The following is a 15,866-nucleotide window of genomic DNA, read 5'->3' as shown; positions in this document are numbered from 1 at the left end:
GCCTCCCTGGCCCGGACGGCGGCCTCTCTCCCCTGGGACCTCAGCCTCCTGTGCCCACTCCTCCCCGCCCCATCTCCATGCTGCAGCCAGAGCCCCCACACCACCTTAGGGTCTGTGTGAAGGGGGGTCCCCACCACCCCACCTGCCGGGCCCCTGGGCAAAGCCGCCACGCACTGTGGGCCCTGGCTGCCGTCCCCACTCCGCCCTCCAGGCCGCTCAACCTCAGCGTCTGCTTTAACTTCTGAATCCTGCTCTGTGAAGACCCCGCGGGTCCCGGCACGGCTGCAGGTACCACAATGGGTGGCTGCTCCACAGTTAATGGTGTGTGGGCAAAGGGGCGAGCAGAGCCCCAGAGAGATGGGGGTCCCCACCCTTGCAGGCGGGCCCGTGTCCATCAGAGGAAGCTTCGCAGGGGTGTCGTCAGGAACTGGTGCCGTGGACGTGGGACCCCCAGACGTCTCAGAGGTTGGTCACAGAGTCGGTGTCCGCGGGAACCGATGGAAACTCGAACTTCCTTTGTCCACAGAACTTGACTGATGGCACCGTGGGTCTCGAGACCAAAAACAGGTTTATTCAGATCCAGGGTCAGTTACAGGTTTGGTTTTTGGTCACAGGCCCCAATGGCCACTGTTCTGAGTTTACATTAAAACACAAAGCCCAACATTTAGTTTGAAAACTTAAAAAGACAGACACCAAAGGCTTTTAAAAATCTGGGTTGGCAAGTGCCCCCCGGTATGTCATCTGCAGGACAAAGGGCGTGGAAGGCTGCGAGGGTCTGTGAACACGTGGCCTTCGTGCACGTGGAATGTGTGACCCTTACCAGACACTGTCCAGGCACCTGCTCTAAGCGAGGACACAAACAGTGCTTCCGACCTCCTCTGGCTGTGGACTGGGCTGGGGGGGAGCAGTGCAGCCCGCCCGCCTGCAAGGACAAGGCGTGCACGCCAGGCCGGCCGGCCCGTGGCCTGGGGCCATCTGCGCTCCCAAGCGCCTCCTCTCCTCAGATGCAGGTGTGCAGCCCGGACTTGGCAGCAAAATTAGCTTTAAAATCCTGAACCAGAGGAGAACCACCATCTAATTTTCTCAGGACTGCCTTTGGAAGCATGATTCTTCTTGGGAGCCCGAGGCTGGGTTCCTGTCCTGGGGTCTCACCGCCCTCCTCCGCGGTCGTTGAGGGCAGAGACTGTGAGCCCTCCGGGGAGGCCTGACTCCTGAGCTTTACATAGTGAAGAGAAAGGCACCTCCCTGCGGGGCCTCCGGCTGAGGCAGGGAGCCCACCGCGCCGCCCTGCCCCTTGAGGAGGCCCGGGCCCCACCCAGCAGGCTCGCGCTGCCTGCCGGGCCGAGGGAAACCTGCCGGAGAAGTACGGAGGTGACTGGGGTGGGGCGGTGGGGCGTGGTGTGGCCGGCGGCGGCGCTCAGAGCTGGTGCAGCTTGCCGCGCTCGGTCAGCAGCGTCATGGCCACGGCGTAGAGGACGTAGGCCAGCACGATGAGCAGGGCGCAGAGCAGGGGCCCCACGCAGAAGAGCGAGGCCACGGAGAAGGCCAGCAGCAGCGACAGCAGCGTCCGGTAGCTGCCCAGGAAGCGCAGGCTGAGCCGCGGCCCTCGAGCCCGGTTGGCGGCGTGGCCCCGCCCCACGGGACTCAGCAGGCGCCGGCCCGACAGCCCGGGCTCCAAGAGGTGGTAGCGGCAAAAGCTGCCCAGGAAGTCGGCCCGCGAGCACAGCGCCACCATCTGGCCTGCGAACTGGAGCGGACGGCAGGCTCAGCGGGCGCGGGGCGGGCTGGCGGGGCCCTCCCCACACTCACCCTGCGGTTGGGGGCTGGTTGGCGGGGGCTGGCGGGAGGCCCTCCCCACACTCACCCTGCGGTTGATGGTGGAAGACAGCTGGAAGAGCGCGCGGACCAGGCTGGCGATCTCATAACTCCGGATGGGCTGCAGCTCCCAGTCGCCCTGGTACTCGATGTCGAAGCGCCGCAGCCCGCTGATGATCTGGGAACAGAACACTGAGCAACGCCGCGCCCTCACCTGGTACCGCCCCACCCCTGGTACCCGCCCCCACCCGATACAGTCCCCGCCCCGCCCCGCCCTCACCTGGTAGCGGCCCAGGGGCGTGAGGATGAGCCCGTCCTCGCCCACGATGCAGTCCGGGAGCTGCTTCTTCCCGTTCTCGTCCTGCGTTGTCCCCAGGGCCAGCGTCAGCTGGGCGAGCTGCGCCTCGCTGAGCTGCGGGGAGGGTCGGGCAGAGGGTCACGATCGAGCCCGGGGAGCCCCCCCCCCCAACTCGATCGCCGCGGGGGTGGGCGGGGCTGAGGGCAGCGGGTGCGTACCCGGAACACCTGGCACAGGTACTCCAGCGCCTTCTCCAGGTACTCGTCTGTCTTGCGGACGCTGTCCTGCCCCATCTCGTCCAGGTCGTTGCCCGAGTAGGAGCCGTTGGTGTCCGCGGGGTAGAAGCCCAGCCAGGACAGGAAGGGGCGGCCGGCTGCGCTCTCCCCGCACTGGTCCGAGAGGGACTTGGCCGTCTGCTTGGCCTGCGTGATGAGCTGCGCCAGACGCAGGACCTGCGGGCGGGCGGGGGGTCAGGGGGCTCGGCTGCCTCCAGGCGCCCACACGGTGAGTGTTAAGGGCTAAGGCGCACCTTCCAACAGACGCTGAGTTTGGCATCAGCAAACACTAGACTCCCCCAGCCAGACGGAGAGGAGCGTGACCGCCGACCACTCACCAGCGCCCGGACCTCGGGCCCAAACATCGGGGTGTACTTGCAGTCCTGGCCCTCCAGGCTGTACACGTGGCTCTTCACCTTGAAGGAGGCGTCGGTGACGGCCGGCGGCCACGACGACAGGAAGCTGCCGGTGAAGGAGGGTGCCGTGAAGAGCCGGTGCTGCCGCTGCGGGATGCCGAGCTCGGGCTCCAGGAACAGCTGCTCGCCTGGAAGGCAGGACGCCAGCCTGGCTGTGGCCCCGAGGTGCAGGTGGTCCCCCTGGGGGCCCCAGAGCGCTGGTGCCCTCTGATTGGGGCCTCACCCCGCTGGATCATCTCGGCCAGGTTGGGCTGTGCGAAGACCTTGGCCACGCGGAACACCATGAGCGCGTTCTTGGGGCTGACGAGGTCCGTGCGCAGAGCACGGCTCAGGAAGCCCAGGAAGAGCTTGGTGTAGACGAGCAGGTTCTCCTGCACGAAGGGCGCCCTGTGGGGGGTGAGTCAGGGCTCCTCCAGGCTCCGTCTCCCGCACCTCGAGCCGGGTGACGGGAGGGGGCAGCACAGAGGGCTGAGGGCAGGGTCCTCACCGAAGAGGCCCTCCCCCGGGGTGGGCGGGCGCGGTGCAGGGCTGAGGGGCTTTGCCTGAGCGCATGTGGCAGGGGACGGGGGACCCCCGCAAAGACAGTGGGGGAGGGGAGGGCGATCCCCCCTCACAGCAGCCGGGGCGGGCTCACCATCTCTCCGACACACTGCGGGCCTGGCAGTCACTGCCCGGGGCCTGCCTCTCGGGCGCGTACCTCCAGGGCTGCAGGTAGCTCAGCCACATCTCCAGCACCTGGTGAGACGGAGAAGCCAGTGCTGAGGGAGGGGAGGAAGGGGGCCCCTTGGAACAGAACACCTGGCGGGGGTGAGGCTGGGAGCCCACCCAGGTGGGGCTGGTGGAACGACCCCCTCCCTCTCCACGCGCGGGGCACAGGCGGCGGGGCGGCACTCACAGCTCTGAAGGACGCGTCCAGGGGCCAGTGGCCAAAGCAGTGCTGCAGGAAGAGGTACAGCTTCTGCTGGACGAACCTCGGGACGGCGGCCCTGCGGGGGCAGGGGCGTCACCAGAGCCCAGGCCACCCAGCAGGCCTGGGGCAGGGCCTCCTGTGTGCAGCCCCTTCCTCAGAGGACACCCCGGGGGCACAGCACATGGGCCTGACCCACACGTCGCCCGCTCTGCCAGCGCCCGCTGGCCTGGGCATCAGGTCTCGGCCCTCCCCTGCCCGTGTGGGGAGTGGGAGTTGGGGGCGCAGAGCCGAGAGGCTGGGCTCTTCTGCTTTGGTGGGGGGGAAGTGAGACGGGTCTCCCTGCTGCCCCTACCCCCGTGCCAGGAGGGATCGGGGGACCGCCCCCGCCCACGCCCACCTCTTGAACTCCTCCAGGGGGCTGGCAGCGTGCGAGTGGGCGGAAGGCGGGGCCTGCTCCGGCCGCAGGCTGTTGGCGAAGGCATGCAGGTGCTTCAGCAGCAGCCGCACAACCAGCACGTGCTCCTCCGTGGGCATGAAGGACTCCTGGGGGCCAGGCGGGGGCGTCAGGGACACCCCGCAGGCTGCTCCGCCCATGCCCGGGGGCTCCCTGCACTTGGAGCTCCGGCGGAGCTTCCGCCACAAGGACCCCCCACCCCATCCCTCGAGCTGGGCTTCTGGTCCACAAATGTGGAGGGATCTGAGACCTGGCGGCTGCTCCCCCGCCCACCCGCAGCCACGGGCTTGCCCGCAGGGAGCATCGCTGAGAGGCGCGCAAAAGCCCCGGGCCTAAGGCATGGTCCCATGGGCTGCCCTGGCATGGAAACGGCCGCGCAGGCCCCGGCGACCCCCAGGCCGGTACCCCTTCTGCCTTGTCCACCTTTGGGTCTCTACGTGGTGCACTTGCAGCGAACCGGAGGGAAGGCGATGCCGTAACGGGAATGAACATCACAGGGCCCTTCCGTGCTGGCCCTGCTCCAGGAGCCCCGGGGCCTGCCCCCGCGCATCTCAACCCCCAGCGTTCCTGGGCCTGCTCCCACCCTGGGCCGGCACCCACACCCAACCCGCGGGCCACCTCCTCACTGTTCCTCAGGCACACTGCCTTCTTCAGCACCTCCCAGCCTGAGACAGTGCCTGCAGGAGCCTGTCGCTGATGCCCACACCCTCTGCCTTCAAGACCCCCACGGGCTGGCCTCCCACTGTGGATGACCCCACTGCTGCCTGGGAAGGCCCTCCCCCGCCCACGGCGGTCCTTCTGGAACCTTCTCTCCCTCCTCTGTGCAGGAGCCAGGCAGGAATGAAGCGTGACATCTCATCTGTGCTCAAATTCAATTTCAGGACTTCAAGGCCCCACTGAGGGCAACGTGGACAGAGCCCTGACCGTGAGCGAGGCCCAAACTCCCCGGAGGTCACATTGGGGAGCAGCGAACCTCAGGAGCCTGCTGGCCCCACACCCCTATCCCACGGACTGCACTCCATCCCTGGCACTCCTGCCTAAGCAGACTGTAGCCTCCACAAGGTCGCCACCCACGAGCCCTGGGGCCGCCTGTCCTCGGTCAGCCCCAGCACCAGGCCTGCGCTCCAAAGGCCGCACGGCTTCCCCCCGCAAACCGGGGCTGAGTGCGCAGCACAATGGCCCCAGGGCTGGATACCTGGGCTGGCCCAGAGCTGGGCCCGGCAACCCGGTGACCCCAGTACAGCCAGCGGGTCCTGGCATCACTCCCGGCCACCTGGCTGCACCCCGAACCCCAGCAGGAGGGCCTGGCTCTGCTTAGAAGGGGCCTCTGCATCACCCCAGGCGGCCCCAGGCTTCACTGCTGCACAGACGTGAGCTCTGGGGCTTATGCCACGGGGAGGGGGGAGCGGACAGAACGCGCGCGGCCAGTACTTGGTGGGCGTGGAGGGCCTGGAGGCTGGGGTGGGCAGGGCTGTGGAGGGCGCTGCAGACGCTGAGCCGGTAGTGCAGGACCTCCAGCTGGGCAGAAGCCGGCGGGCGGGCGGGGAGGGAGAGAGAGAGACAGTGAGAAGCAGCCCTTGAGCCCCGACACACACCAGCAAGAGCACGTGTCCGGAAGAGCCCGCGCCACGCAGCCGTCCCCCATGCCGGGGCAGAGGCAGGCTCGAGGGTCCCCGGGGCTCCGCGATCCGCCCACCCCCCGCGCCGCAGCAGCTCATGTGTCTGTGGCCCAGGAATGAAACGCAAACGTGAGAAGCCAATTCTAGACCGAGGCCTCTCGCCCAGAGCAATTGACGGGACTTCCTGGGCTGTTTCGGAAGAGAAATTCATCAGCACATAACATGATCAATTCCTGGTCAACTCCCAGGTGTTGTGACACGCGCGGACTGGTTCCCAGAGGGGCTCCAGGTGGCACACGGCCCACCAGGCCGGCCCTGGACTCCCTCATGGAGACCAGCCCCAACCTCGCCAGGACCACAGACAATCTCGTCAGGCCCACGGCCAGGGCCCCCGACAGGCTGGCCATGGCCACACACACCCAGAGGCCTGGATCCTGGCGGGGGCAGCGAGGCTGGCCCACTGTCTGCCCCCGCCCTGGGCCCCTGCCTACCCCCTGCGGCAGTCAGAGCCGCCCGCACATGGCCTGCCCACGTGCTGGGTGCCATGCTTCACCCAGGGACATGCCAGATGCCGGGAGATGGCCCGGCCACGCTCTGAGCAAGGAGCTGGGGAGCCTGGGGACCCCAGGGACCCCGCGGGCCCACAGCCTGCAGGAGCTCCAGAACAGTGACCCCAGGGCCCCCTGCAGCCGGCTTTCCACACAACCTGCCTCCTCATGTGTTGTTTTCCTGCCCCAACAGACGGCAAAGGGCAGGTTTCTGGGTAACTGCCCGGACCTTTGCAGTCACTGGGAGGAGGGCTAGGCCCCCGAGGTGACCGGCGGCCCGGAGCCACGTCTAAAGACTGAGGTGGGCAGGCTCCTGGGCCAGGCCCGCACCGGGCAGAACTGGGTGGGGCGGGGTGGGGCGGGTGGTGTTCGGGAGGCCCAGGGTGGAGCCTGGCCCTGCTCCGCCCTCCCGCACCTGGGGTGTCCTGCAGAGCAAACCCCCGGGACGGCGGAGGGCGTGGGCCCCCAGCCCCAAGGATGCCAGGAGGACGGCGCCTGCAGCAAGGGCGGGGTCTAGGGTGGTGGAGCCCATCCCGACTAGCCCGGGGGCCACAGTGGGGGTCGTGGACCCCAGGCCTCCGCACACATATGAGCGGCCCGGCAAGGGAGGGGGCGGCAGACCCCAGCCGCCCCTGGAGGGCCACCTGTGCACTCGGAGGACAAGCAGCGGGGCCGCCAAGACGGGCGGGGAGCAGCTGGGGTGCCCGGGGAGGGCGGGTGCAAGCCCGGCACACAGCACAAGCCACACGGCGCCTGGGGAGGCTAGCCCACAGCCAGCCCTGAAGCCGAAACGCAGCGCTTGCAGCGGCAGGAGAGGAACGGCAGCAGCCACATACCTTGGCGTGAGGGGACTGCATCTTCTGGTACATCTCCAGAGAGTAATGATGGAGCCACATTTCCACAAACACCTGCAAGAGAGCGTGGGTGGGCCAACAGGTCCCGGCGAGGGCTCCAGACCACTCGGCGACAGAACGAGCAAGCTTTCCCCTGAGGCTGCCGGGAAAACAGGACCCAACTGCACACGGACGCAGCCTGAAACTCACTCAACACCGTAAACGAAAAACAACTCACTGTGGATCAAAGACCTAGAACAGGAGGTAAAATGGTAAAGTCAGCACTTCACAACGCTGGACCTGACAATGACTTCCCACGTGTGACTCCAACAGCTCAGGCAACAAACGGAAAAACTGGACAGCACGAAAATGAAAAGCTTTGGTGGGACTTCCTCGGGGCCCTGTGGTTAAGAACCCACCTGCCAATGTGAGGGACAGGCTCAATCCCTGGTCCGGGAAGGTCCCTGAGCCACAGCACTGAGCCCGTGCGCCTAGAGCCGGCTCCCCCGCGAGAGGAGCCACAGCCAGACAATGGCCCCACGGGCACCAGAGAAAACCCACCCAGCACCGAGGACCCGGCACAGCCAAGTGAGGAAGACTTTAGTAAACTCTGATTTAAAAAACTATCTTTTGTGCATCAAAAGATACAACACATAAAGTAAAACGGCAGCTCACAGAACAGGGAAAAGACTCGCCGACCATGTTTCTGAGGAAGGATTAACACCCAGCCTACACAGAGATCACTGAGAACTCAGTCACAACAAAAATGTCAGCTCAAAACCAGGCAAAGGACTCAAGGAGACACTTCTCCAAAGACACACATGTGGCCAACAAGGACGAGAGAGGTGGAACAGGCCGCTCACCACAACTAGAACACCGCAGTCAAAACCCAGGGCACAGCGAGCGTCCCGAGGACACGGAGAAACCGGAGTCCGCGCGCCCCGCCGGGGGTGATAAGAAATGGGTCACCCACCGTGGACAACAGGGCAGCAGGGCCTCAGAAACCCCACAGAGGGCAAGGCTCAGGAGGACAATCCCAGCAGCGAAGACCAGAAGCGGCCCACGTGCCCGTCAGACGGCTGACACATGACACGGGGCCACACGCGCAGGACTGCGCGCGGCTTCAGCGGGCAGGGCGCTCACCCGCCACGCAGACAAGCCCGCCGCACCGCTGAGGGAAGCGCAGTGAGTGAGTCACAGAGGCGCCGCCGACGCCCCCGACAGAGGCACGGGGTGGGGGAGGTCCGTCATGGAACTGAGCGGGACGTGGGGGCAGGGCTGGCGGTGCGTGGAGGGGCTGCTGTCTGATGACAGGCGCTGGGTCTCACGGATGGAAGGTTCTGGAAACTTGTTACAACAGTGCAAACACCCTAACACTACGTGATCATTGCCTTAAAACATTTCAGACTTACGTTCTATGTTATGTGTATTTTACCATGGTTCCAAAAAACCACAGAACCCCATCCCAGCCACACTCCAGATTCTGAACAAGCCGGCTGTGGTGACGCCCACAGCCCTGGAGTCCAGCCGCAGAGCCAGCAGGCTCTCCGGGGCCGGCTCAGGGGACAGGCGCAGGGCTGCCTGCCACCCACACGGGGGCCCCGCGGGGGAGGGACAGGCCTGCTGACCAAGGGGAGGCCCTGTGCCTCAGTGCCCGAGACACGCTGGTGGCCAGGGACGGTGAGCCCAGCCACGGAAATGGAGGGGCCGGAGAGCCATCACGTCACCAGGAGAGAAAGACTAAAGCTCCACGGATGGAGCCCGGGGAAACCCTGCCAGTGACACCGGTGACCGCGGGCAGGGGCCTTCCCGTCTGTAACGCGCCCTCCGCAGGCGCAGCCTCTCGGTCCTGCCCGCGGGGCGGGCAGTGCCCGGCACCGGACCGGCTCCCGCAGACGGGCCCGCACTCACCTGGAGCAGCGTCTCCGACCGCCAGATCTCATGGGAGGCGGGGTCCGCGTTCACCGACGTCTGGTGGGAGACGTGCCGCTTCAAGAGGCTGGTGTGGTGCAAGCCGTAGGAGGCAAAGGGCACGGCCGGTGTCCTGGGGACAGACAGACAGACACAGAGAGTGTCGGGATGGCTGCGGGGCGGGGCGGGCCACCTGGGACGGCAGGGGCAGGTCCAGTCATGCCGCCGTGTGTGAACAAAGGGAGGACGCTGCCTTCAGGGCCGGCCCAAGGAGTGAGGGGGGAAGACCGGAGGAGCGTCAGCTGGCACTGCTTGTCCACAACAGGCTTGGCCGAGGACCGCAAGGGACACAGACGCTGCCCACTAGGTCCCCCAGGTTCGTTACCTGAGACCCAGGCACTTATCCACCTTCCCCGGAGGAGGGCCGCGGCATCCCTCAGCCAGGCCAGCATCTAATCGTGGGGTACACCTGAGGGGCAAGGGCGCGGCACACACCGCCATTGGGGTCGGGACCCTCTGGACTATGGAGAGACAGCCGCGAGCAGGAGGCAGGAGACTGCTAAAGCCCAAGGCGGGTGTGGGGCCGGGCTGGCGGGCCCTACTCTGCAGGAAGGTCGAAGAGACCACAGGTTTCTGAAAACACTCATGAGTTAAGGTGTGACAGCCACGTGTCTGTAACTTGTTCAAACAGCTCAAGAAAACACACACAGATTCGCAGATTAAGACAACTCGGAAATCAGGCGGGTGAAGGGCCTGTGAAAGTTCTGTTACATGTAGCAACTTGTAAACCCTGAAATCATATCTTAGAAGGAGTGAGCCAAATCCGGCCCAGAATCCACCTGGCAGCTGAAGCCTCTCTGGGGCTGTGAATGCCCCCCCAGCCCCCGCTCCACACCCCCCGCCTGTCCTGTCCCATCCTCGGGGGCCCTGCCACGCAAGTGCAGGGTGACCCAGCACGTGCCAGAGGGCGGGGGCTCTGCAGGAGAGAGCCTGCAGCCTCCAGGGAAGGAGGTGGGCTGGCAAGGCCCAGGGCTCTGCCCAAGCGCCCGGCCCCCGCAGCCCAGCGCCCCCGTCCTCCACGGCTGGGGCCGTCGGCCATCCCCAGCTCCAAGTCCCTTGCCAGCTGCTCTTGGCCCAGCCTGGGCTCGGGTGCCCTGTGCGGAGAGGGCGGCCACACGCAGAACACGGCCCAGGCCCTTTCCTGAGGCCAAAGAACCTGCCACTTAAGGGAAGCCCCCACCAGCCCTCCAGCCCGCACCAGGGCAGCTGGGTCGCAGAGCCTCAGGCCGCAGACAAAGCTGAGCGCTCTGCACGCAAGGCACCACCACCGTCCCTGGTGGGCAATGCTCCACCAGGAGGAAGGACCACCGGCACCTGGTGGTGTGCGCGGGCACCTGGGCCCTGGCCGGAAGTCTCACCTGGGAGCCGGCGCGGGGCTGGGCCCCCCTGGGCTGGAGGAGAGGGGTGGCAGCACGCTGCCTTCCGTGGGCAGAAACCAGGCCAGGTACCTGTCCACCAGGATGAAGTAGGCGCAGTCGGAGGTGCGGACGTGGAGGGCCCCAGGGGGCGGCTGGAAGCAGAGCCCCGGGAGCGTGGCTGAGGACCCCGCCCCCGGGGGGCTGACCCCGCCCCCACGGGCTCAGGCCCTGCCCCTGAGGACCCCGCCCCCACGGGCTCAGGCCCTGCCCCTGAGGGTCCCAATCACCCAGGGCGGGGCCCGCCCTGCCCCCGCCCCGCCCCTGCCCAGAAGGCACCCCCTGCAGGAAGCCCCCCAGACCAGCACTCGGGGCGCCCGCCCGTCCCAGCCCGTCACCCTGGCTCAGTGAGGGTGGCCTGAAGGGTGAAGGCTGCGGGCGCAAAGGGGACCAGGAGGCGGCCGGCCCAGCCTAACTGGACAAGAGCCCTGAGGGGCACCCCTGCCCCGCCCCCAGGGGGCTTCAGCCCTCCTTACCTTCTGAGTGATGAGGCTCAACGCAAAGAAAAACATGTAGTACTCGAAGGGGTCTGAAGGCCGCGTCAGGGGACAAACGGCAGGGCGGGCCCCCCCCCCCCCCCCCCCCCCCCGCGGCCGGCTGCCTCCCTCCCCCCCCCCCCCGCCCCCCCCCCCGCGGCCGACAAAGGATACTGAGGGCCAGGTACAGGCCGAGGCCTCCGGCGGGCGGCAGCTGCACCTTGTTGTGGTACAAGGGGCTGTCGGGAAGCGCGCGCTCCTGGATGGACGCCTTCACGGGCCCCTGCAGACACAGGCGTGGCCTGAGGAGGCCGTGGTGGAGCCCAGCCCTGACCCCAGCAGGGGAACTGCGCTGTCCCCTGCCTGTCACGCACTCTCCTGCGTCCCCACCAGGCCCGCTGCAGCAGGGCGCATCTTGGCCCAGCCAGGCATGCGATGGATCCCATCTGTTGTGCTTCTGAGCCCTGTGAGCCAACCTGCATTTAACTCGCCCCACAGAACTGCAGACTCAATAAAAAGCCTCTAGGCACATGCCCTGCCACTCAGCAGGAGGCCACTGGGCCTTCCCACTGGCAGGGTTCAGATCACCTCTGGGAAAGAAGGAGCTGGTGAAGTTCCAATTGGTGATGCCTCCGGGGCCAGACACCAGGGTGCTCTGGCCACTGTGACAACCCTTCAGGCCCCTGTCCGCTGCCAGCACCATGGCCACGAGCCCACCTTCACCGCTGTGGCTTACTTACGGGCAGGTAGGAGACAGGAAAATCAAACTTATAGTCTTCGGCCTGAAGTTTATACACCAGTTTCATCATTGGGCCTCTGAACGCGAACGACAGAAACAGGGAAGTGAGTGGCAAACCAGACAGGACTCCCCGAGAACGTCCGGCCCCGTGTAGGCAAGACGACCTACCCAGGGTCCAGGAACTCCAAGGCGACGCTGTGCTCCACGGGGCTCACGCGGCCCTGCAGGCAGCGCAGGTTCCAGCCGGGCAGGACGCCGTCCAGGCTACCGAAAACGCTCTCGACCAGCCACGGGAACACAGCGTGCAGCTCCTGCAGCGGCGTGGGCGCTCGGAGCAGGCTCTCCAGGGGACCCTGCCCGCCTCCCAGCTGGGCCTGCACCCAGGACCTGCTGCCCCGTCTTGGGCAGCCATGGTGACGTGGCTACTGCATGTCTGGCTCAACACCGCACGGCTGACCTCTGTGCTAGACACGGCATGGGCAGGTGTGGGGAGGGACGCCCGTGTGACAACTATAACCGCTTCCAGACACTGCCAACGGCCCCTGTGGGACCACAGCTGAGAAACCCCAATCTACGTGCTCTCATTTACACGTCACAGACATGAGTTACACCCCGCGTCAGGCTTCCGCAGGCAGCGCTCGGAGGTGGGAGAGGGGCTTATAGACCCTCCTCTGGGAGCATGTGGGACACACCCCCATAGAAAACAGACAGCAAAGCCTTACCTTTGCTGGAAAGTCCTCGATGACTTTAACCAAGTCTTGGCAGCGCTGTGCAAAAGGCTTGTTTATAGAGTCGGCTTTCAGGCTGGCCTAGGAGACAGAGCCAACCAGAACAGGGTTGAGCACCCTGCTGGAAGTCAGACCGGAAGTCCAAGTGACAGGCGGGAGTCAGACACAGAAGGCTCGTGTCATCCCGACCAGAGAAAAGAAGGGCCCTATGTGCACGGATAAAGGTCAGCAGGCAAGGCCAGGCTTCGCCCAGGAAATGCAAGGCCCTGGCCATCTCCATGAGGGTGGGGCCCACAGCGTCTCTGTCAGATGCAAGACCCCGCTGTGCAGGCTGGGGCTGGATCTGCTGGCTTTCGGGGGGCACCAAGAGGACCCTCCGCCCAGAGCAACATCCACAGGAAGGTGCAGGCCTGGTGCCCCAGCAGAGCAGGGACCTTCCAGGTTTCACCAATGGCAGTTAAGGTCATTAGAACACCTCGCTTTCGTGTAAGGATTTACGAGACGTGAAGACACAGGTGTCCATTCTCCTCCCTTGCCCCTCCCCCAGCCGGGAAGACCGGGGAACCGACACTTCTATGACCCCTTCTTGTAAATGAGAAAACTGGGGCTCAGTGGCTGCATAAAAAACCAGCACACACCAGCACACACTCGAGCCTGAGGATCCTAACGGGAGTCCATGCTTTCCAGCACAGCACCCCAAAAAGCACACACTGCAGAGCTCTCCAGTCCCAGAGCTCTCCTGTCCCGTGGGCCCTCGGCGGGCAGCGGACACTTACCAGCAGGAAGCTGGGCTGCTGCAGGTGGGGGAACGCCATGGCAGCCTGCCTCGCAGGGTCCGGAGCGACCGTCTTAGGGGACCACTGCAGACAGAGATGGAGTCTCAACAAGGCACCGCAGCACTTCACGAAGCACAACCCAGGCGCACGTTCTGCAGAAGTGCTGTGCACGTGCAGGCCAGCGGGAGCCTCAGAGCCAGAACCGCGGGGGGAGCCTGTGGTAAAGCGGGGCATGCGCCCCGCGCCAGGCCTAGTTCCAGCAGCTCGCCATCCGCGCCTCACTTACTCCTCAGGGCCAGGCAGGAGGAGGCAGGTGAGCCTCCTCACCGCTCTCTAGAGAAAGGCGGGTGCACCGCCTCTGTCCTACCTGCGCCCTCTGAGGAAGGAGCGAGGAGGGACGAGCACACTTCACCAGCAGAGCCTCTGAACAGCCACTAGAAAATCAGGGGCAGCTCTCCAGACTCCCACTCCCTGTGCCTGCGGGGCAGAACCTGAAAACACCCAGAGCGAGCAGAGTCAGAGCCTCTGCGTCCCTTGACGGCTCTCCTGGCACAGCTCTGCCCACAGCCAAGGAACAACGCTGAGGGGGCAGCTGGCAGGCAGACTACGTGGATAGAGAGGCTGGGTGGGCATCTCTGCCCCTGGACATTACGAACACCTTCCTGTGAGACCAAGGGTGCTGGACACCCCCATCCCCAGCAGATGTCCCCCACCCCTGTCTGTAGAAAAGCTGAAGTCTGCCTGGCCCCCCCAGAGCACAAAACAGCCAGAAGAAGCAGCTGATGGTCAGGAAACTCTGATGCACACTCCTGAGTTGTTTATAGATGCTACAACTGCCAGCAAAGGAAGACAGCCAGCTGCGCAATGACCGGACTGCAGCCGTGACATAAGGCGCTCCACCCACAGCCAGCAGTTCTGAGAACCGGCCTTGAGACAGTGGGACTGGTGCTGCTCTTCTTCATAACCTGTCTCTGTGGCCATCAAAGTAATTGTAGCTTGCTCTGCTCGTATATGTAAACAGACTAAAACTGTCAGCAAGAAGATGCTACAGACTCACACCCACATCTTCCACTCAAAGAATACGGTGCCCTATGTCCACAGGAAGAAGTTTCAGAAGACAGGCTTTTGCCCCCAGTCCCACAGAAATGGAGCATTGGCCGGGGGATCCTTCGCCCTTTCCTGTCTGCCAATTTCTGTCTTGCTCAAACCTTGTAGAAATGAGGTGACCTGGTGGCATTTAACCTAACTCCTGACTCAGGGTCTACTGAATGCCCACAAAATCCTGCCTAACTTGTTGATACTTTTCCTAGATTAAAAAAAGGTAGGAATGAAAAAGAATGACCAGCTCTCTGCCCCCAGGATCCCTCCTGGCAATCCTGCAGATTAGCAGGCAAGACAACAGCTGAAAAACGACCACGAGGAGACTGCCAGCCTGCACGAGACGGAAAGTGATGCAGAGCCTGACGTCCGGCCGCAATGACTCTGAGATTCTTTCCCCTTATCCCTTTAAAAACTGTCACTGTGGCGCATAATCTTCAGAGTCGCCTCTGGGATACCGGTCTGGCTGCTCCAGCTTTCTGATTAAAACAACCTTTCTTTTCTCTTGACACTTGCCTTTGGAGTACCCGCTATTGGGCTGTGAATAGTCAAATCTTGGGTCCAGCAACACTGAGTCTGCTCAACTCCTAATTAAACTAAACATTCGCTTCAGTTTTAAGGATGACTTAAAATGCTCCAGTCCTGAACCAAGCGGTCCAGAGAACACCGTGCACTACTCCGAAACGATCAAAGCGGCATAAAACCCTGTACTGCGGGCCAAGGGCAGAGCTTCAGAGATGACGAGGTGAAAGCTGCTCCTTCCTGGGAGAAAGTTGGCAGAGTTAGCGGCTGAGTGAGCCCGAGGCGCCTAACTGCGGAATTTCGGGGAGACGGCAGCGTCCCGGTTCTCCCACCGCGCCGCCTGCTCTGGGCGCCCCCCTCCACTTCACCCCGCCACCTCCACACCCGCTGCCTTCAGGAGTGCCTTCCGACCCGGCTTCGGGGTCTCTCCTGGAACCGCAGCCCTGGCGGCGCCCATCTCGTCGGGGCGTTCCTCCGGCCGCGCAACGAGCAAGCCCTCCCGTCTGCAGCTCGCCACTACCCGGCGACCCTCGGAAGCCGCGGCTCCCCAAGGCCAGCACACCCGTGGCGGGGGTGGGCGTCAGGCCGAGACCCACCCCCGCGCCCCCCACAGCGCTCAGCGCTCGCCGGGGAGTCCCAGGCTGTCGGTCCCCCACCGCGCGCAGGAACGTTAACCCGGCGCCCGCCTGAGCGAGGCTCGTGAGGCGCGCGGGAAGGCGGAGGGAGGGCGCGGCGCGGCACTCGACGCCCCGGTCCGATGCCCGGGCCTCGCGCGGACCCGACATCTGCAGAGGTTTGGGGCGGCCGCCAGGACACTGGTCCCGACGGCGCGCTACTGCCACCACTCACCTGAGGAACCCGCAGCGTCGCCCACTTCAGGGACGGAGGCAGCCATTCGGCGACTCGGCGCTGAAATGTCGTCATCAAGCTGCGCGCGTCGCGTCCCCCGGGCGGACGCGGTCAAAAGCGCGTG

General features: G+C 64.9%; 1 protein-coding gene across 8 annotated transcripts; it reads right to left on the bottom strand.

Moving 5' to 3' along the window:
* Window positions 1-549: 549 nt before the first annotated feature.
* Window positions 550-15,852, bottom strand: SMPD4 (sphingomyelin phosphodiesterase 4). Of its 8 annotated transcripts, none has more exons than XM_070475749.1 (21): window positions 15,278-15,702; window positions 14,888-15,133; window positions 13,274-13,357; window positions 12,492-12,578; window positions 11,938-12,080; window positions 11,771-11,846; window positions 11,205-11,313; window positions 11,031-11,083; window positions 10,498-10,649; window positions 9,080-9,212; window positions 7,172-7,243; window positions 5,600-5,686; window positions 4,112-4,257; window positions 3,700-3,790; window positions 3,439-3,539; window positions 3,028-3,191; window positions 2,727-2,932; window positions 2,332-2,565; window positions 2,096-2,227; window positions 1,865-1,993; window positions 550-1,747 (listed from the first exon to the last, which is right to left on the bottom strand). In XM_070475749.1, exons 3-21 carry the CDS (start codon window positions 13,310-13,312, stop codon window positions 1,418-1,420), a joined length of 2,484 nt encoding a protein of 827 aa, XP_070331850.1. In that variant the 5' UTR covers window positions 13,313-13,357; window positions 14,888-15,133; window positions 15,278-15,702; the 3' UTR covers window positions 550-1,417. The 8 variants fall into 8 exon arrangements, with proteins under 8 accessions (XP_070331850.1, XP_070331851.1, XP_070331846.1 ...); XM_070475750.1 differs by having other exon boundaries at window positions 15,305-15,702; XM_070475745.1 differs by lacking the exons at window positions 14,888-15,133; window positions 15,278-15,702 and adding an exon at window positions 15,743-15,852.
* Between the last annotated feature and the right edge of the window lie 14 nt (window positions 15,853-15,866).

This window comes from Odocoileus virginianus, chromosome 12 (assembly GCF_023699985.2).
Source record: "Odocoileus virginianus isolate 20LAN1187 ecotype Illinois chromosome 12, Ovbor_1.2, whole genome shotgun sequence".
NCBI lineage: Eukaryota > Metazoa > Chordata > Mammalia > Artiodactyla > Cervidae > Odocoileus > Odocoileus virginianus.
Note: the sequence above shows the minus strand (reverse complement) of the source record. Positions and strands in the feature narration are given on the sequence as shown.